This window comes from Cnephaeus nilssonii (genome assembly GCF_951640355.1).
Source record: "Cnephaeus nilssonii genome assembly, chromosome: 19".
NCBI lineage: Eukaryota > Metazoa > Chordata > Mammalia > Chiroptera > Vespertilionidae > Cnephaeus > Cnephaeus nilssonii.
The window spans coordinates 44,345,946-44,367,339 of record NC_137090.1 but is presented as its reverse complement, the minus strand read 5'-3'; the positions used below and the strand labels follow the sequence as shown (position 1 = coordinate 44,367,339).

Sequence of the window (21,394 nt, the reverse complement as noted above, 5' to 3'; positions counted from 1 at the left end):
AAGTCTCTCAAGTCCATAGCTCTAGACCAGTGGTCGGCAAACTGCGGCTCGCGAGCCACATGCAGCTCGCGAGCCGCGGTTTGCCGCTCTGTTGACCAATGAGTTTGCCCAGTGGTCGGCAAACTCATTAGTCAACAGAGCCAAATATCAACAGTACAACGATTGAAATTTCTTTTGAGAGCCGAAAACCGACTTCTGTGCATGGGCCATGAAGTTTCAATCACACTGTATGTTTCAATCACACAGATATTTTGTGGAAGAGCCACACTCAAGGGGCCAAAGAGCCGCATGTGACTCGCGAGCCGCAGTTTGCCGACCACTGAGTTTGCCGATCACTGCTCTAGACCAATATTTTCTTCTGAATCCTAGTTTGATAGCTCCCATTGCTTATGCAATCCCTGCCTATTGAGTTTTCCCAAGCCTTTCAAACCCAAGAATTCTTCATCCCACCTCAAACCTGCTCTTCCACTCATGGTCCCCATCTTGATAAATGGCTGCCAGTTACCCAATTGCCTAAAAGAGAAGCCTAGGTGTCATCTTTGACTCGTTCCTTTGTCCAAATTGGTATCTTCTACTGACCATCTAATCATGCAAAATCAGTGACCTCTCAGACCCTCTCTTCCACACCTGCAGCCATGACTCTTGTTCAGGCCCTCAACTCCCGTCAAACAAACCAAACAGCCTCCGAATGGAGCTCTTTCACCCCTTTTCGCTTCTGCGGAGGCCCCTTCACCTGCAGCCAGCAGGATCCTTCTCCGTGCCAAATCCCCGCCTGTTCACACACAAAGCACAGCTCCGATTCCCACTAGAAACCCTCCAGTGCTCTTCACTGCTTAGTATTAGTAATTACAATTATGTGCCCCTCACTGGGTAATTAGGAGTGCTTATATTTATTCCCTGAAGTGATGAGAGAAGTTTGAATCTCTCGTCTGCTTCTAAGAAACAATTTAAAATGTCCTTATAACCTGACCAGCGCTACCTCTCGGTCCTTCCTACTTATTTCTGCCCGCTCCTTCCAGGCTCATCTAAGTCCTGTTCCCAGGAGCCTTGGTCAGGCACACACACATTTCAGTGTGACTTCTGCCTATTCCCTTCATAGCAGTGCTCTCAGGAACAATCAGTTTCTCCTTTATGCTTCTTTTCTTGCTGAAGTGGAAAGTCCTGGAGGTGAGAAATGAAATGAATTTGCTAACATGTCACCAGTGTCGAGTTAATTCTTTACATACATTTTTAAATTGAATCCACCTTGAAAAAAAGCCCATGAGATAGGCATTATTATTGTTAGAATTTCAGAGAGGAGAAACTGAGGCACCGTCAGATTAATAACGCAGTGGCTAGGTGGCCCAGGTCACAGAGTCCAGCTTTGAAAACCAGGCGCCTGCTTTCCTGCCTTCAGGCGGCTTTGTGTCCTACTTATTATTATTTTTATTATTATAATTTTTAACAGTCCTCATATTTGTTGCCTTCTATGCATTTCCATTGACCTTGACCATGCTCCTGCTCAGGCCCTCCTGACTCCTTCCTGAAGGGTGCATCGTTTTTAACCATCCTCTGTCTCCATTCTCTCCCCCTGCACATGAAGCCAACTAATATTTGAGACCCTCGGCTCCCCTCATAGAGATTGTCCTGCTCCACAACCTTGACTTAAAGCAACACCAAATGAATTCAAGGAGAGACAGGAAACCAACAAAGTTTATGAACAAATGCATGAACTGCAACTGCTTCTTTGTAATAATAATCAATGAAAAAAGACCTTCAGCAAGTGTAATGAAAAAGAGAAAGGGGAAGGGGAAATACATATTTGTGATGAAAAATGGAGCCTAACCCTGGTTTAGAGAAGCTCAGAACAATTGGAAACCAATACAATTGTAAAGTTATACAACTTTAGGCTAATGACTGAAATTCAGGGGGATAATGAAATTTTTAGAAAAATTAAATTGTACAAATTGCCTTAAGGAGAAAATGTGACTACACAAAGAACTCTGAGCAAAACTGAAGAAAGGCTACCAAAGAACCACTCCTCAGAAAAGCACCGAGCCCCTGAGATCTTAATAGGCAATGTTTTCAAGCAACTGATCACTGTGATCATATTTAAGTATTTCCCAAACATGGGAAAATATGCACAGGTAATGACAACATTTTGTGAGGCACGTGTAGCTTTGACATTTAAACCTGAGAAATAGAAAACAACAACCATATAGACCAATATTATTTATGAACATTGTAGCAGAGAGGACTAGCTACTCATCAACATACATGTTCCCATCCATGGTATAGACCAGGCGTCCGCAAACTACGGCCCGCGGGCCACATGCAGGTGTTTTTGCCATTTTGTTTTTTTACTTCAAAATAAGATATGTGCAGTGTGCATAGGATTTTGTTCATAGTTTTTTTTAAAACTATAGTCCGGCCCTCCAATGGTCTGAGGGACAGTGAACTGGCCCCCTGTTTAAAAAGTTTGAGGACCGCCGAAACCGGTTTGGCTCGGTGGATAGAGCGTCGGTCTGCGGACTGAGGGGTCCCAGGTTCGATTCCGGTCAAGGGCATGTACCTTGGTTGCGGGCACATCCCCGGTAGGGGGTGTGCAGGAGGCAGCTGGTCGATGTTTCTCTCTCATCGATGTTTCTAGCTCTCTATCCCTCTCCCTTCCTCTCTGTAAAAAAATCAATAAAATATATTTAAAAAAAAAAAAAGTTTGAGGACCCCTGGTATAGACAGACTGCTGGGAAATCTCCTTCACCCAGGAAACAACTTCCCAGCCACGCCTACTATTTCACAAACGGATGTGAGTGGAAGCCAAGCATTCATTTCCAGGTCGAGGCTTTTTAAACGTGTGTGTGGGCCTTTTCATTCTTTCTTTCCCAGAGGACTGAGGAGCTCTGGGGCACAGTTGGCAAATTATGGCCTGGAAACCTGCTCTGTTTTCATGGATAAAGTTTTATTAAAACACAGCCTTGCTCACGTTCTTACTTGTTGCTATGGCGCCTTTCACACTACAACAGCTGAGTGGAGAAGTTGCGACAAACAGCTTAGATAGCCTAGCTTATGTACCACCTGGCCCTTTAAGGAAAGTTTGGTGGATCAGGAGGACTGAAGGAGCCTGTTGGCCTGAAAGACCCGCCAGTGAGAAAAGCTCTCTCTGGACTGTTTATAAACAAGACCCACTTCTATTGCTAAGCTGCTGAGATTTTATGGTTTGTTTGGAGCTACCATTATTCCAACTAATAATAAAAGAGAGCAAAATCTCAAATAAAACACTAGCAATTTCCAGAAGAAAGAACCTATGCAAGATTTTCCCCAGAAATGTGGATGATTAAGAAAGAGCAATTGCACATTACTAGGTCTAGAAAGAAAATCCACGTGATCATCTTTGCATGCGTGCTGAAAGCATTTTAAAAACAACGCTCATCTTACAAACGACTCTTAGTGGAACAGGAGAGAAAAGCTTAGAATATCTACCCATAGCAAAGCTAATATCACAGATAGAGGCGGATGACTGGAGACATTCCCATTTATGATAGAAACAAAATAAAATGTTACCATCAACAACATAATAAAACATATATGTAACAGTGTAATACTGCTATTGAAGCACTGGCAATGCAGAAATAATAATAATTTTCTACTATGTATTATATTAATAATTATTAAATTATATAATAACGTATTTTTGTACAATATAGAGTAAAATAAATTCTATGTGCTTTATATGATCATACATATAATTTTACATATGATATGTATCTATATATGATGTAATTATTTTATATACAATAAAATACATTTAACTATAGAATATTATACTTTATAACATAAAATTTACACAAAATTTGTAATTTATAAATTTAAATATATAATATATAATTTCTAAATAAAACAAAAATTATATATAATTTATGTTATAAATATTCTGTCCATAATTTTAATAATTTTATTAAATATAAAATATATTAATAAAACCATAATGTTGCTTTTAAAGTATCAACCAGTGCACCAAGGCAGAAAAAAATGTGATTGTGTACCAGACAATCTAAAGTAAACTATTGAAACTATTAATAAAATCTTCAAAGTTACAAAATAAATGTGCTAAATCAATAGATTTCTCATATGTTAGAAATAATTGACTTTACTTAAAGAAAACATATTTAGGAAAATAAAAGAAGACTTGAATAGGTAGAAACAGACTGTATTTTTGTTTCAGAATTAATATATTTTAAACACATGAATTCACCATAAATTAATCTATTAATTTACTGTAGTCCCAAGCAAAATTCCAATAAGACTGAAGTTGGCATGTGATAAACTGATTGTAAATTGCACTCAGCATATACTTGTGAGAGTAGCCAAGAAAAATTAGAAAGATCACATCAATGTAAAGAAACTTGTGAAGACAGATACTAAAACATATTGTAAAATATATCAATAAAACTGTGTAAAACTAAAGTTAGATCTTTCTCTTAAACCATGCACTTAAAAAATTTCATATGCACTAAGGATTGAAATATAAAAATAAAGTATATAAATGTTAGAAGACAATAAATATATTCTTGAGCTAAAATGTTTTCAATAAATACATTCAGAAACCATACAGGAAAAGAGTATTAAATCTAACTACATAGAAATTGAAAATTGCTATCGGTAAAATACACACACACACATACAAACACACACACACACACCAAGGACACACTGGTAAAGAATGTGCAATACCTATGACAGATGGAGGATTAGCATTTCCCCCACCACATAAATAGCTTTTACAAAGCAGTAAGGGAAGAAAATGCCTGGTAGAAAAAAAGAGGAGTAACCATGAATTGACAATGGCACAAAATCACGTAGAAAAATATAATCTCACCATAAACCAAAGAGTGCAAGTTAAAATGAAATCTTTTGTCATATAAAAATCAATAATAAGTTACATGAATGGAATAGAATGTTCAAAGAAATGGTAAGAGATGCCTGTTGGAGAACATTTCCTGTCCTAGACTGTTTCAGAGTAAAGATGGAGTGAGTGTGTGGTTGAGTGGGCTAGTCCAAATTCAAAGGCACAGGATAATTAGCATGAAGGGAGAGCGTGTAGACGATGGTAAATTGCAATGACATGTTTAGGGGCACTGACAGGTTTGCATATTGTCTCTCCCAGAGTTGATATTTTCATATTTACAGGTTCCAAATACAAAATTCATGTGGCTTTTGAATGGCTGGGTGAGAGAAAGATTTTAGAATGTGGATAACACACTTAATGATCCTATATAATAAAAACCCAGCAACGGAACGGCGGGATGACCAGAACAACTGGTCGACCAGTTGCTATGACACACACTGACCACCTGGGGGCAGATGCTCAATGCAGGAACTTTCCCTGGTGGTCAGTGTGCTACCACAGTGGGAGCGCCGCTCAGCTGACCAGGATGAGTGGCTGCTCCCACTGTGAACCCCGGGCTGCAATCATAGCCTCCTCACCCCAGGCTCCTCCTCCTCACTCCCTGCCACCTCCTCTGGACGCCCACAGGCCACACAGCGCTGCCACCAGGCTCACAGAGCTGATCCTGCCGCCTCTCAGTGCTATTGTCCCTGGGCCCGGCCCTGACCAGATCCCTTGGAGAGGCGAGTGCTCCGGCTCCACAGAAGATGCTGGGCCAGGGAGCAGCTGTTCAGAGGGCAGGTCCACAGCCGCTCAGCTGACCTGGATGAGTGGTGCTCCCACAGTGGGTTGATCCCGCAGCCAGGCCTCCCACCAGTGCACAAATCCTGTGCACTGGGCCTCTAGTAAGTTTAATAATAAAATGTCTTTATACACACTTTTGACAAAGTGTGGAAACATTTAATTGTGTACTGCTTATTAAACATTTAATCCTTAGAGCTCTTTGTGGACATAACTGGAAGAAAATAAGTTTCTCTAACTTTTCATGGTAAGTGCTTCTTTATGCCTTCTAGTTTTCCCAAGTTTCACCCCAACATCTCTATGAATGGGTTCAGTACGCTCAGGCTGTTTGGGTCCATTTGCTCTAAATGGTTAAAAAAATCTACAAAACGATTTTATACAGTTAATGATAGAATTAATATTTGTGTCTCTTCCTTAAGTATTTGCACTTCAATTTTTTTTAGCACATGTGAGGGTTGTCAAAGAGTTTTCACATGCTTATATGACCTGAACTTTGCTCCAAGGGCCTAGGAGTGGGGCAGGAATTGTGGTCTTCATCTGAGAGAGGTGAGGTAACTTGGGGAAACCCCAACACACAGCAGGCGAACTGGGCTTAGAATCCAGGCCTTCTCATTGGGGTCTAGTGCCCTTCCCACTCTACTAGTCCACTTCCCTCTACAAGAGGAGGCCAAAGATGGCCATGATGGAAGCTTGTAGAGAAGATGTTTTTGAGGATTACATCATGCCAGGTTTCCAACCTGCTCACCTAGAACAACATTCGTCGATGTCTACCTGACCTTGGAGGGTGAGTGGATGGGAATTTGTTCCCCATTCTCAGCACCTCTGGTTATGGGGAACATTTTAGGACAGCATCCCATGGCCCTCACCCCGGGGCTAAGCATGTCAGGGCCACGGCTCCCCAGATCCCAGGGCACAGGGAGAAGCATGCCCGTTCTACTACCTTTGATGGCCTCTTTCACAGCAGAATCCACAGGGAGTATGTTCTTCTCCACCAGCTCCAGCGGCCCTGGCCGGAGAGCAATTTTTTCATTGAGATCGTCTGCAAGTCGGGCTCTTTTCAGCTTCATCTGAGCAGCGGGAATGGACCTATCTGCCGTGGAGGCTAAGTGGGGGAGGGAAAGGAACAGGATCAGCTCTACAATGCCATGTTATTTTTGATTTGTTGCATTTGTAACCAAACATTGTGTCACCTGGTGCTCTACCATCCTAATAATTTTTTAATGCAATCATCATTATTTCACATGGATTAGCAACAAAGACTAGTCACTTCCAAACAAAGACAAATAGTGAGTCGGGAACACAGAAAATTTAGAGAAACTTGCTTTGTGAGGATTTTTGAAAAAAAATGTGCAGTTTGGTGATTCTGTAAGCAAGTAGTACACGGGGTCTACATTGCTTGCTGACCCTAAGCTACAACCTTTGAATGCACATCCTGTGTGTATGCTCCCTGGTACAGGCTGAGCCTGCAGAAAATGTTACCTATTCTTTTTTTAAATATATATATATTGATTGATTTCAGAGAGGACGGGAGAAGAAGAGAGAGAGATAGAAACATCAATGATGAGAGAGAATCATTGATTGGCTGCCTCCTGCATGCCCCACACTGGGGATCAAGCCCGCAACTCAGGCATGTGCCCTGACCAGGAATTGAACTGTGACCTCCTGGTTTATAGGTCGATGCTCAACCACGGAGCCATGCCGGCCAGGCCATTACCTATTCTTATAATTACATATTCTTAAGGCTTTTATACTTATCAGTGTGATGCTAATTTAAGTGTCCAGGTCAGTTGTAAAAGAAAAAAGATTCATTTGAAACAGTTATTTAATTAAACAGAGAGATCTTGACAATGGAATTTATCCCACAAGCAGTTTATGATCATTTGGAGGGTGAGAACGTTCACTAACAGAGCCCTAAGCTACCCCATGTCCCCTTGTCAGGTAGGCCCTGACTTACTCCTGTGGGCGAACTTGGAGGAGAATCTAGCCAGCCAGATGTTGCTATAATGCCGAACTGTAAGCTAAGATTCCGTAAGACTTTACAGCTTTACTCTCAACGTGGCACATTTAGAAGGTGAGATATTTACGGACAAGCTTCAAGCCCATTGTTCTGTTATTTCCATGCTACGAGGCCAGGCCATGTCTGATCTAGCAAGCTTCACCCCGCAGAGGGCTAGGGATGTCTAATTGTGGCAGCAGGCCAGGCTCCTCGAAGCTCTACCTGCAAAGCCCTTGATGTGAGACGGAAGCGTCCGGAAACTCCCCACTTACAATCTTAGATTAACAACTGGGTGTCATTTTTAATTACTTATATTTATTGTTAGGGCTATATTTCCCCACCACAGAATCTGACTGTAAATACAGCTCATGTATATGGTTTTTCTTCCCTGAATTTGATTACAAATGTAGTTTTGGTTTTTCACTAAACATCATCTTGTAAACCTTTTCTCATTAAATCATTATCCTTTTAAAGCCTTCTTTGTGGTGGCCGCTTGGAATTAAATCATATGGCTGATGCATAATTTACTCAGGCCCTCCTGCATTGTTGGACAGTTCGCCATTTGCCGCGTCTCACTATCTGAAGTAATTCCACAGTGAACACCATTGTACATCAATCTTTGCGTGTCCGATGATTTTCTCTGGATAAAATACAGGCCTACCCGTTTTATTGTGCTTTGCTTATTGCACTTCCCAGATGTTGCATTTTTACAAACTGAAGGAAAGACCTTCCACCACCAAAAAACCTTACAACTCACTGACTTTATTGTGGTGCATGCTTGATTGCGGTGGTCTGGAACCCGACCTGAAATATCGCTGAGGTATGCCTGTTCTAGACACTTCCTACTGGGCTAAAGGGTAGACACACTGTAAAGGAATGTGATGTATATGGACATTGCCTATGTACTCAGAAGTGGCACAGCTAAGACTAGAACACACGTGTGAGACTTTCCTAGCCATTGTACGGCTTCCCAATTTGATTGTCTAAATGGCCTAGCGCCGTGGTCGGCAAACTGCAGCTCGCGAGCCACATGCGGCTCTTTGGCCCCTTGGGTGTGGCTCTTCCACCAAATACCACGGCCTGGGCGAGTCTATTTTGAAGAAGTGGCGTTAGAAGAAGTTTAAGTTTAAAAAGTTTGGCTCTCCAAAGAAATTTCAATCGTTGTCCTGTTGATATTTGGCTCTGTTGTCTAATGAGTTTGCTGGCCACTGGCCTAGAGTGACTAGGTGACTTCGCAAAAGTACCCATTTCCAATGTCAGGGGACACTTTCTATGAGGTCTTAGCAACTGTGTAGAGACCAGGGGCTCTGGCAGAATGGCCCAGCCCTGAGCGGGCATCTGGCCTACGGCTTCGCGCGGGCTTACCCTGGAGTATGTGCATAGTCGCCGAGTGGGCGCGGTCGGGCCTGCTTCTGACCTTGCGCGGCAGGGCGTCCTCTGTCTGCAGGCACAAGCAGAACACACTGTCACCACACAGGGCCCCACCGCCCGGTTCCAACTGCAAAAGAAACCTGGGCTTTCTCAGAGGGGAGAGCAGTCTTTTTATGGCACATGGAACATGCAAATATCCCTGGCCTACGTTTTCACGCAGGAACACTTACAAAAGCCTCTTGAATGGATTTCAGGGTGAAAGCTAAAGAGGTAAAAAGCTTGGGTCCCCATCAGGGCTACACAGGGAAAGGCCAGGCAGGTACATGTTAATAAATATGAACGAAGCCGTGCTGCTCGTGTTATAGTGAACCCTGCACTCCTCCACTGCCTCATAAACCGGCCACACATTCACCAGGGTTAGAGGTGGCCCCTAACCTGAGTCCCTCACCATGACGACAGATGCCCTCCTCCTGTGAGCCCCCGGCTTCTCTCTGAGTTGGAAGGACACTTAGAAACAGACTATTTGCGGAGTGTCCTCGCCTCCTTGGTGGTGGGCTGTGGGTGGGGTGGCGCTGCTGGGCAGGGCCACACGGGGCCTGGGGTCTGACTTCCAGCTCTGAGTTGTTAATCCCACTACATTGGATCTCCTATCTGGCCTCTGAGAGGCGTCTGGAGACGACTCCAGTTCTGACTTTAAACAAAAACAAAGCCTGGTTACCCTCCAGGGAGTGGGGACCACCGCCTGTCACGAGCACCTTCGAGGGGTCACAGGTTGGCTCCTTTCTCCACCCAGACCAGCGGCCAGGCTGGGGCTCAGACAGAGACCCGGGGAGACACCTCCCGGCAGTGCCTCCCCTGCAGAGCGCTGGCGCTTGCTACGTTGTATTTATATTATGCATAAGTTCAGGTGGCAGAGATGTGCTCTGAAGGTGCAGAATATATACAAACTTCTCCCCTAAGTGCCACAAAAACCCAGAAACAGAAATAGACTCAGTGCCCTTTGCCTTAAGTAACTGCACATAAGGCCTGTGCTCACAGCCCGACCTCACCACTGAGTGGCCTTAAAAACACCCGATTGTTGCTGGGAAAGGGCTGTAATGACAGGCACAGCCGCCGCGAACCAACTCTGACTCCTGTGAGGTCTCTGACTTCTGCTGCAGCCCGCAGTGACCCCACATCAGAAAGACTGGGGCATTTTTTTTAAGCTAAAAAGTAACATTTTTAAAGCTGATGTAGCTGACCCCATTTCCAGTTTCCTGTTCATAACAGGAAGATTCCATACGGCATGCGGGCAGGGAGCTGGCAAACGGGCCGAGTTTCTTGGAGAAATTCTACCTGCTGTAGGCGAGGCCGAGCATTCGGAGACCTAGCCCTGGGGTGTTAAGTTCAGGAAGAGGGCAGTTTGCAGGCAGTTACCTGGTCACTATCCGAATGCTTTCTTTGCTCATGGAACACAGTTGGACCTCTCAGCGCTGAAACAGAGAGACGCAGACGTGAGCGGGGCGGCTCAGGGGCTCTGAGCAGTTCTCAGCGTTGGCTGGTGCGCTGGCCGAGCTGTGCGCAGTACGGACGTGGGCGCCTTTACAGGCCACAAGCAATGGAGGGGGAAAGGCCTGGGGGACACAGCTTCCCTAAAGCCGCAGGACACAGAGGAAGGTGGGATTTCGGCCTAAAACAGGAGGAGCAGCAGAGGCAGAGGCGACAGGAAGAGACATGGTGGCGACAGGGCATTCGAGTTCCTGAGGAAGTACAGGGGCCTGTGGGAAGCTCTGGTTTGAGGGGCAGGGGGAGCCTGGGGTAAGTAACACCCTCTTTGACTTTGTTCTGCCCTTGAGTGCAGAAGACTGGGTGGAAGCTGTGGTCTGTGGGAAGGGGTTCCGTATCGTAAGAAGGGATGGGTACCCTGGATGTGGTGTGTGGCTCGTTGGTAGAAACACGCAACTAAGAGTGTTGATTTGAGAAGCAGAGAATCAGACTTTGAGGGCTGGAAGGGACCTTGGAGATAATGAAACACAACTCCAACCCTGACCAGAATGGGGAAACTGAGGCCCACGGAAATGGGTTGACTTGCCCTGGGTCACACTGTTTGGGCTAGAAGCCTAGGCCCTCTGACAACCTGACTTCTTACAAGGTGTGTGTCCCAGGTATTAACAAGCAGTGGCACAGGCACCGGCCAGGCACCGGCCAGGCACCGCACACAGCCGCTCCTGACGACCTGACGGGACGCCAGCCTCCATCTCTCCACCTTGCCCTGGTTTTCCTGCGACCTCACAGCTCCCCCTCCTGATCATTTACCCAGGCCTCCTGACTCAGCACAGAAGTAGACCATCATTCAGCAGAATTCTCCATTTTTTATTAGTTTTTCTGATCCCCTGGAACAATCTCCACCAGGAGCTACAAACATCACTTTTCATGATAAGCGATGAGGTTGGTCAGAGATTACAGAATTGCACTGAGTATCTTTGTGTGTAAGTCTGAACAAGTGGGTGAGTGACAGGACCTGCAGTTCTAATATTCCTCCCACAGGTGTCCACCATTAAGCTGCAGGCAGGCAATGAAATATTCTCCCAAATTTTGGCGAGAAAAAAATTTGGTTTCTGGCCAGATTGGCACTTGGGGCTGTGTGTGTGTGTGTGTGTGTGTGTGTGTGTGTGTGTACACGTCCCTTATTCAGATCTTAAGCTCATACTAAATTTTAGCAATTTCAAAAGGGTGTGCTGGACAGTAAGGCATCTCCTTCGGAGTGCTGGCGGCTGGCGGACTATGTCACCCTCTATCGAGGACGCTGCTTGGAAGGTACTAAGCACACTCTCTCTAAACACCCTACCTTGCCCCAGCATTGACAATGCTATCCAAGGGAACATGCAGAATAGTCCCAGCTGGTTGCCTTGTGCCAAGTGTACTGGACTAGCCCCTTCTCATGCTTTGAGCAGATTAAGAGGCTTCCCTTCTCATAGAAAACAATTAAATGTGTTGCTTGAACATCACTTTTCCTATTGCTCTAACACCTGTCTCTCTTGGCTGCTTTCACTCCTCCAATGGGCTTCTTTGCAAAACCTGCCATGTCAAATGGCCCCTGCCCCGTCCCTCCTTTTGTCCCCGCTCAGTGGCTCTGAGACATCATCTGGAGAAATGTGCGTTTCCGCTGCGATGCTCATGCGCTTTCTCCCATTTGGGTCTGGTCGCCATCCTTAGTAAGGAGGCTCGCCTTTTCCTGCATTTGATCACAGCTGCAATTTGTATTGATGGAGTTCTGAAAGCAACTCCCGTTTCCCTAGCAACCAGATCCTACACAGCTGCGTGGAGTCCAGTGGGCCCTGGTAGATCTCACAGTCTGAACTGGCAGGTCTTCACCTGTGTCCTACACGCTGGTGTTCACTGAAGTAGGTGTTATGTACTGCTGTGGGTTAGTCACTTCTGACCCAGAAGAGGAATCGATCTCAGCGTGGCCTGGTGAAGTGGTTGAAAAGAACAGCACCTCCTTTTCCTTAAGAAGCACCCCCAAGGGAACAGTATGAATGCATCTTGAGATATCGCTTACATGGCAAACTCAATTGGTTGTAATTGGGCTTAAGACTTGGGAGGAATTTATCTGGTTCTCTTGTCCCCGAGGCTCTTCACTTTCTAAGGGAGTTTATTCATTGTTCTAAGAAACATTGCATTTCCAGTATCTTAGCTTGTCAAGCTATAATTCATCACTTCTTGGTGTTAACAGCTCCCCCATGAAATGATTCATACAGCCCAGCTCCGTTGCCAGGGGCACAAAAGTCTTCTGGAACCTTCTAACACAGGGTGGGAGAAGCTAAGTCCTTTCAGCAAGGACTCAGGAGGAAGCCAAAGGGGTGGACACACTGCATTTTACCACATGCTATTCTCCTCAGGGCGCAAGGCAAGCTACATGTTGCATTGGCTTGAGGTCGCACTGTGGACAGCCACCCTGCCGTGGCCCTGCCACAGACACTGGCCTTTTCTGGAGAATGTGGGTTTAGCCTCCTCCCCTGAGGGCCAGCAGGGGCCACAAGGCACCCCCCACCTCAAGTTCAGTTTTTGGAAAACATAGAGGAACTCTGAGGCTGCCAACCCTGGGAGCATCAAACAGCAACATTGTGTATCTAAGGGACATTGACATTTAAGATCGACAAGGAATTTTAATTTCTAAATTAAAAAAAATAAGGCAAATTAAAATTCTTTGTAAATTCACTCAGCCACACAACATATTCCCCCCTAGAGGAAGATAATCATTTCTCACAGGGGAATTCACATTCTCACCTCAGAGTCAGTTACAATTAGCCTGGGTCAGCTGTGTGCATGAACCCTGCTTTCTCAGGAAAAGATCCCAAGAAGAGACCAGGCCTCCTGGAGCCCTGCTCTACACTCTGACCTCATCTATTCATCGGGGGCCCAGTGAAAGCAGAAAATAGATCTTGGGGCACTTTAATCCATTGAGGAGAGGGGCCAGCACAGGGGAGGGGCCTGGTGTTGGTGGCAGCTCTGACAGCTGTGCCTGAAGCAGGACCTGCCTTCTGTCAGCGGCTGCTCACTCCCAGGCTAGCGGGGAGAGAACCCAGCTCCTTGGGTATTTCTGATAAAGATCAAGAGGCAGAGTCAAAGAGCCAGAGTCCTGGGGCAGCAACTGGAACTCCAAGTGGTTCTCAAAGTGTGGCCCCCAGGCCAGCATCATCAGCATCACCTGGAAACTTGCCAAGAGTGCTAATCCTTGGCCCCACCCGAGACCTCAGGACCCCAAACTGTGGAGGTGTGGGAGCCAGGGGGCTGTGTCTTAACAAGCCCTGTGGGTGATTCCGATGCACATGTTCGAGAATGGCTGCTCTGGAGTTTACAAGGCAGTGGGTCCTGATCTAGGGTCCCTGGGAGTTCAGAAGGGAGTGATGGTTTCTAGGGGCGATGGTCAATATTTCAGAAAGCTGGAGGAGAAGGGCGTGTTGCCCAGAGGAAAAGGCTGCTTAGGCAAATGGAACTGTCACTTCTCACTGCTGCTGCCTAGACTCACAGCAACTTGGTTCAGTAATGAGTGTCCTCATGGAAATCATTGGTTGGCAAGTTTATGTGACAGTAATTAATCAAAGACAGACATAGGGTTAATCATTCATGTATGTAGAGTTCTTTGGGAGGAAGATGAAATGAATTCGAACATTCGATCTATGGCAGGGACAGGTATACTGAAACAAGTTTTGGATGACTAAATCACTGGGAACCATCAATTTAGGCTCTATCCTGGCTTTGCATCTATTTTTGGTATGGCTTTGAACAAGTTTATGGTCTTCCTGTGTTCTCAGTTTCCCATTTATAAAACGGGTTTAGTAATGCTAGTCCTCTCTTTGCCTCACTTTTAAAGACAAATTGGATCATGAGTATTTTTATTCCAAGTAGCTGCGTGTTATCACTATGCCATGCATAAATGATAACACTTTGGACATTATAGTCTCTTTTTAGGTTGGCAATATCGCCAATTCAAAGGGTAGTCTTAGGGGTCTTCCCAGTGTAGCTTTGCTATACTTAAGACCTGGCTTGAGCACTTGGACAAGTTGATGGAAGATAGGTGAAAATTTTGGAATTTGTCAGAAGAAGGGTAGAAAGACAAATTCAAAGTATGCCAGTAACTACTGGTTTACTTATTTCAAAGGATCAAGAAACCAGAAAATTGAAGGAAAAGGGGGGAGGGCGGAGAAGGAATTTAGGATTGTTTACCCAAATGGGGTTGCCACGAAAATCCAGGGTGCCTTTTCCTATCTCTGAATTTGAGGTGTTAGAAAGAAGGGAAGAGGCAGACAGATGGAAACCCTTGTGCCGTGTTCTGCTCAAACAGCCAACAGTGTGTGGTAGGTGCTGTGGGGAAAAGCCAAGTCAAATGAATGCACCGAGAAAAGGAAGAAAGGCTTTGCCCACTCAGCGTCTCAGAACTATCAGGAAGCTGCATGTGGTGTGGGCACAGGAGCTGCCCCGTCATCCTTCTTGCTATGCAGGAGGAGTATCACAGAACTCAGGGATTTACCAAGGCTTTGCAGTAAGTATGTGGCTGCTGTGGCTTGGATTAGTCTGCAAAACAAATAAAGGCAGCACCATTCATAGACAGCTCATCGCATCTTTCAATCCATGTACATTGATCAGATCACGGAACCAAGCTGCCCAGACGTCTCGCTCTGACCAGCGGCGGCTTGCTCGGCGTCTCCGGGGAGAGTCACAGCCGCTCTGGGCCCCAGCCCTCCACAATCCATCTCAGTTCTCTAATCTCGTTCTCTGTGTTCCAGGACAATAAACTAAATGTTCTCTCCTCTCTCCCCGGGATTCATATAGATTAGCTCCACTTTTATAGCAGCGGGAAAGAGAAAGAAAAAGTAATTGACTTCCTTCAATCCTCCCAGATACCCACTCCCACGTAGTGATGTAATGTTGTCCAATATTGTTAATGAGGACAGTTAAGGAGGGGTGATTTGGGGCCCCTTCTGGATTGTAAGCGCTTAGAAACACAACTTATGTCTGACTCTTCTAGGCTCCACAGGGCCTTCCTCACAGCAGGTAGTCAAAATATTTACTGACTTGCTCTATCCTTTATAGCACCTAATCCATGTAGCTGATCACCCTTCTGCACCAAGGCTTCAGAAATGATTGGAATAAAATTGTGTCATTTAAGATTCTACCCAGGAGAGCAAAGCTCAAGAAAAAAAACAAATTGTAGCTAAGACAATGTGCACGAGAGATGAGGTCCATAGGTCTACAAGGGAATGAGGGGGCTCTGTCCCACATCCAAGAAAAGGTAGAGAACCTTGATGTCCTCTTGCAGCCTTGGGCCTGAACGGGAGGGGCAGGGGAGCCATCCCCTGTGAGTTCTAGTTGATAGTGACAAAGTCGGCAATTTGGAATCTCCATCTTGAGATGCAGAGATAAGATTTTGGAGATAAATCCAAACAATAAATTCTTAAATATTTCTAAGTTAACTTCAAGAAGATTATTTCATCAAGATGTTATGACTATTTTGAAAGTGTGAATTCCACAACTGAATATTAAATGTAAAAGCAATCTTAGGATCTGGCTTAGGTCCATGCTCCCAGCCTGAGAACCCTTTTCCTACTGTTTAAAGTTATCCTAGGGGCTCAGTGCTGGCCTCAGAACCCTGCTCTGCTTCACTGAAACTCAAGGAGCAATGCCTTTAAATCCATTCAAAGCACCTGAAAGGGAAAATCCTAACCCTATAATGCCCACAAGTAAGAAATACGTAAATGCTTAACGAAGTGATTAAGGGGGATCATACAAGAGGATTTGTTCCTAATTGATGTGCACTCTTTGTACTCATAGGCGAACTCAAACCCTGCAGGATGCATGGCCAAGGACAAGGGAAAAATAAATTAAATCCATTTGGACTAGTTTCACATGTGAAAATTACACATGGTTTGGTTCACTGGAGCCAGTAGGGGAGAAGCCTTACAATTTAACCATCAGTTTGGCATGGGGTTGTAGTGAGGGCTGCCATAGCTGAGGCAGTGGAATTTCTCACTCTGTCTTGGTTATGGGGAGGCATAGATGATGATGTAGAGCCTGGAGCCATTTCAAAAACCACCTGTTTGTCCTTGTCATATATATAGCCCCCCCCCCCCCCCAATTTATACGCACACTTTGAATAATTATAAAGTCAGTGTTTATTAAAACACATTTCATTTTCAAAATTGAGCTACCAGCTGTTAAAGTGTGTATACATTTTTGGGGATATATATATATATATATATATATATATATATATATATGCAACTGCTTTATAGTAGACACTTAAGTGCTCTAAAAGCTCAAGTGACTCCTTTTGAATAGTTGAAAACAAAGCCCTGTGTAGGTGTCTGAAGACACAGGTCTGGCCCCAGCTCTGCCACAATGCGCAATATGAGGGGTGCATTCTTCCAATGGACAGGCCCTTGAGATGTAGCCTCATGTCAAACTGAAGACTCATTCTGCCAAAGGGTAGCGGACGTTTCTGCTGAGCACCGTAGGGCCATATAATAACAGCACAGAACGATTCATTCATTTGGCCATCAGCTTTCCACTTAGGCAATTTATGATGTTTTAAAATAGGGGGTAAGATTGCAAATATTTAAAACTTTACTGATAAAGTAACATTTTTATTAATAATTTTATTGTGCATGCACTTCAATTCTCACAATTCAGATCTGCAGAAATTAGAACCACTCTGGGACTGGGCTTTGGGACATTTAAAAAATTTCTTAGGCCTCCTCCACCCCAGTTTTATGAACGTTAAAGACAATGTGATGTGGACTAGGCCAGGGGTTTTAAACTCTGTTCTGAAGAGAACCAGCTCTCTGGGCGGGGGGGGGGGGGGGGGGGGGGGGGGGGGGGCGGGGATGACCGGGGCGTCTAGAAGGGATGGGGATGGCTGAGTAAATGGGGCAGAGGCCCCCACGCAATTGCAGCCAGCACATACATGCATAATACATCTTTCACAATTAAAAAAATTGAAGATCACAGAAATAGATGATCTCTAAGGATTATCAGCTTTTCTTCCCTCCATTCTCCCCCCATCCTTCCACCTTTGTTCTGTTTCAAAAAATTCAAAGAAAATAATGAAGAAATAAAAGCCCTCTTGTGAATGTAAGGAGTTTCACCTTGAACTATACTATGTGTATTTCTCATCACTCTTTCTCCTAAAATCTTGAGTTTCCCTGAGGACCGTCTTGCTCCCAGGTGTGCCCAGTGTGCCAGGCACAGCAGCCTGCATTGACTCTGGTTAGGAATGTGTTGAATTTGATTAGATTGAAAAGCTCCTGGGACTGTGGGTCCTCTTTCCCTCGCCCCATGGGTGGCTCACACACCTGCCCTGAGGTGCCTGATAAGCACTCTGCATTAGCTGGCAGGCTTAACCTCTGGGTGGGCAGAAGAGGCGGGCCCTCTCCTCCCCGCCCCAGTCTCTGGGCGGGTGAAGATTCCTCCTGCCTGGGGTAGCTTTGTGAGAGGACCCAAGTGCTGACCGTTTCTCCGGGCTGGGCCTGCAGTGTGCTCCTGCTGGGGCGTGGGCATTTCCCATGGAAAATCCACACCCTTGGAAAGCGGGGTGGAGAGGAGGTGGCTGAAGACCAGGGAAAATGGATAATGTGTCATTAACCTTCCTCATTTTGCTGAATTAAAAAGACAACATTTTGGTCACACAGCATTTCGTTAATTTGTACACTATCTGATTTTGTACATCGTGGAGGAAAAAATGCTCTATCCCATCCCCATTGGACCCTACTGCAATAATGACATTTGATCTTCCCAACTTACATAGAGGCAGTATTTAAAAAATGCAATATAGGGTTTTTACCGATTCCCAGAGATTTCATCCTATTAACCTAAAAAAACAAAAAAAGAGTTTGTTCTCATCCAAATTCGAGCAGTGAGACCCTGGCTCAGGGTCACATGGGTGGATCTATCAATCACTGTGGACAGTTGGAGCTGACCAATGGTGCGGGGTCTCTCCATTCCAGTGAGGGGACAGATTATTTCCACAGGATTCAAATCGGTGGCTCCTCTTAGATTCAAGGGCACCTGCTATATGTAGCCTGTGGTCTGCTGAAAGGATCCTGGGGGACCTACACTAGTCTGCAGTCTTAGTGAATAATTCTTCGAGATAATGGGAAACAAATGAGCTTCTATACTTTGGAGGCGGGATTCCTGGAAAGATGGGCCTAGTCAGCTGTGAGTGACGCTGGATTTGATGGCTCTGATCTGAAGTCCGCAGGCCTTTGGTCTCTCCTGTCTTGAGCAGGCCCACAGGCGGTCTGGCCGATGCACAGGCCACACTCAGACTTGCTCCTTTAGTTTCTCATCACAGTTGTGTAAGCAGCTTTTAAATGGCAGGCTGAGCTGTTTCTTTTGTGTTCAGAAAACTTCTAAAAATTTTGTTCTGCCATAAGCTCACCTGCTGTTTACTGTTGGTGGGGTTTAGCCATCAACAAAGAGCTACTTTTGAAAGGAAAAGGCCTGAGAAACTCTTAGTTCTGTTTTGGCTCTGAATCACAGAATTATACTTGAAAATTTTAGACCTTCAATCATAGGGCTCTGGTATTACTAACTGCTGGCCACTCTTTTCAACTCAACTCCGAAGTACTAGTCATGCCGGAGCCTGGGTTTCTGCAAGGGTCATTATAAATCTTAATTTTTAAGTTCTGTTGGGGGAGGAAGTTAGAAACTATGACCTAAAGAAGCTTAAACTGTGATTTCCTTCATCCAGGGACCCTTTCTGCCATTTCTATAGAAAACCAAAATTGGCTCTAATTGCTAAATTGGTAGAAAATTTCAAATATATCTTCTAAGGGATATGAGAATCCTTTTTCTTTGACCTAAATTATGGCCAACAATTCAATATTATAGCACTTATGCTAGACTGGTATTGCTATTCAGTAATCCAGAAAGAAAGCTCTTGACAATATTCAATTAATTGTGGATAAAAGTATCCCAAACAGAAGTGAAACCGAAGAGGTACGAAAAAGATGATGTAATTAATGCTTCTGGAAGAGTAGTGATCATATGCCAATTTAAAAGTAAGAAAAGGGTGAGGGATGCCCATAGCGAATTGCGTTTACCCTAAAAGCAAAACCACCACGTGAAATTTTAGGGAACCACCCACCTTCTGGGTGAGTAGCATTTGGGGCAAAGCATCCAAAGTCTGGATTTCTGCTGATTCAGATTCTACAAAGATCCATGGGCTCAGACTAAATGCCTCAGAGGTGCTTTCCAGCTCCCACATCCCGTGTCCCCTGGTAGTAAGTACATCAGTAACCCCGAGACGCGGCTACTCACGTGGTATGAAGCCCTGGCTAGCCAGTTGCTCCTGGGCCCTTCTTTGCTGAAGTCGTAACTGCAAAACTTAGAAAAGAAGCATTAGTGTGTGAGTTGGGCCAAATGTGATCATAATCACTTGTATTTACATCATAGCTCTTCTGTCTTGCATAGCTCTTCTCTTTGTTTCTAGAACAGTTGTGGAAGTGTGTGGGAGGCACATCAGAGAGAAGGGGGAGAGCTGCTGAGAGGGCTGCAGGATCTCCCTGTAAGTTGGTAACCACCTCGGGTGAGAACACTCATCTCCTCTCTGAAGTGAATGCTATTTTTACGGCACCATCTGCCCTCTGTGCCTACTGTGCCACGTGGAAGACAAATACCATCCAATTCCTTTGTGAATTTTCCTGTAATTTCAAGAGGAGGGGACAGTAAAGAAAGCATAGGCTTTGGAGTCTTACGTGGGTTAAATTCCACCTCTACACCTGCGCAGGTGAGGAGCTCTGGGTAAGACCTCCCTGACTTGGTTTCCTCATTGTCAAGTGGGAACAATGCCTACCTTGTGGTAAACAATGTATGCAGGTTGTTTGGCAGAGTTCTTGGAAGAAGAACTAACATCGATAAATGGGAGAATTATGAGACTCTGGAACCCATTTGCGAATTCAGAGAAGGGCCCTTGGTGTCAAGCTTTGCTTAGAGAAAATAAAACATTATAAATTGTCCAAACTCTGTTTTATAAAAATTTATGTTACTATCCATAGCACAAATAGATTATATATCATATACCTACATCCATATAAGTAGTATATCTAGAATAAGTGTATTGTTTGTGATTTTCCTCTTTCCCCTCACCTCTCTACCCCAAACACATTCTATCTTCCAGCATTTATCCTCTCCCTTACGGGCATTCCATTTTCTTAGGGAGATTCTGAGTTTGCCATCGTAATTCCTGGGTGTAAGCTGTTCAGAGTAGAAAGGATAGAAAGAGCAGACCTTTGTCTACACTGTAAAAGAAGGGGATTCCTCAGTGGATCAAAGCTGTAAGTAATCTGTGAGACATAAAAGGGATATGGGACTAGACAACTACATCCCAAGACATATACAGGCAAGTAATTGAAAGCTATGCCAAGAAGCCTTTTTGCCCAGGAGCAGAAGGGGGGGTCTAAGGCTCAATCTAACAGGGCTGTCAGTTGGAGTACCAAAGCAAGAGGTCAACCTCTACCGTGCCCTCCCCACCTGGGACCAGACACTGGTTATGGGGTATGAAACTCTCTGCAGGTGGGAGCAGCAAATATGGCGTTTTGGGCACCACAGGAATAAGCTTTCAGATTGCTGGCAATAACAGAGAGGGGTAAGGACCCTTCATTGTCATCCTGTGCCTCTCGCCCAATCCCGGAATCAGATCCAAGCACAGTGTCAGCAACACGTCTTTTCCCTGCAGGCTGGGCTCACCTGTGCATCACACATGTAACAGGTATCCACAAAGGCACCTTGCCAGGGTACCATTGAGAATTACCTAACCTGGGAGGAACGTCTGCACCATGAAAGGCTCCAAACTTGAAGGCTACAGTGTAAACGAATGCAAC

The 21,394-nt window shown here is 44.9% G+C and overlaps 1 protein-coding gene across 2 annotated transcripts in view; it reads right to left on the bottom strand.

The window, feature by feature from the left end:
* MYOCD (myocardin) overlaps nt 1–21,394 on the bottom strand; it is an 88,299-nt gene that overhangs the window by 33,444 nt on the left and 33,461 nt on the right. Inside the window, exons 2-5 of one of the 2 annotated variants that reach the window (XM_079798974.1) lie at nt 19,833–19,898; nt 10,449–10,504; nt 9,027–9,102; nt 6,606–6,767 (exon numbers count right to left, since the gene is read on the bottom strand). In XM_079798974.1, the coding sequence (XP_079655100.1) occupies nt 6,606–6,767; nt 9,027–9,102; nt 10,449–10,504; nt 19,833–19,898 (360 nt within the window). Of the gene's footprint in view, nt 1–6,605; nt 6,768–9,026; nt 9,103–10,448; nt 10,505–15,045; nt 15,087–19,832; nt 19,899–21,394 lie in introns of those variants that run through there. The other variant, XM_079798975.1, reaches the window with a different exon arrangement.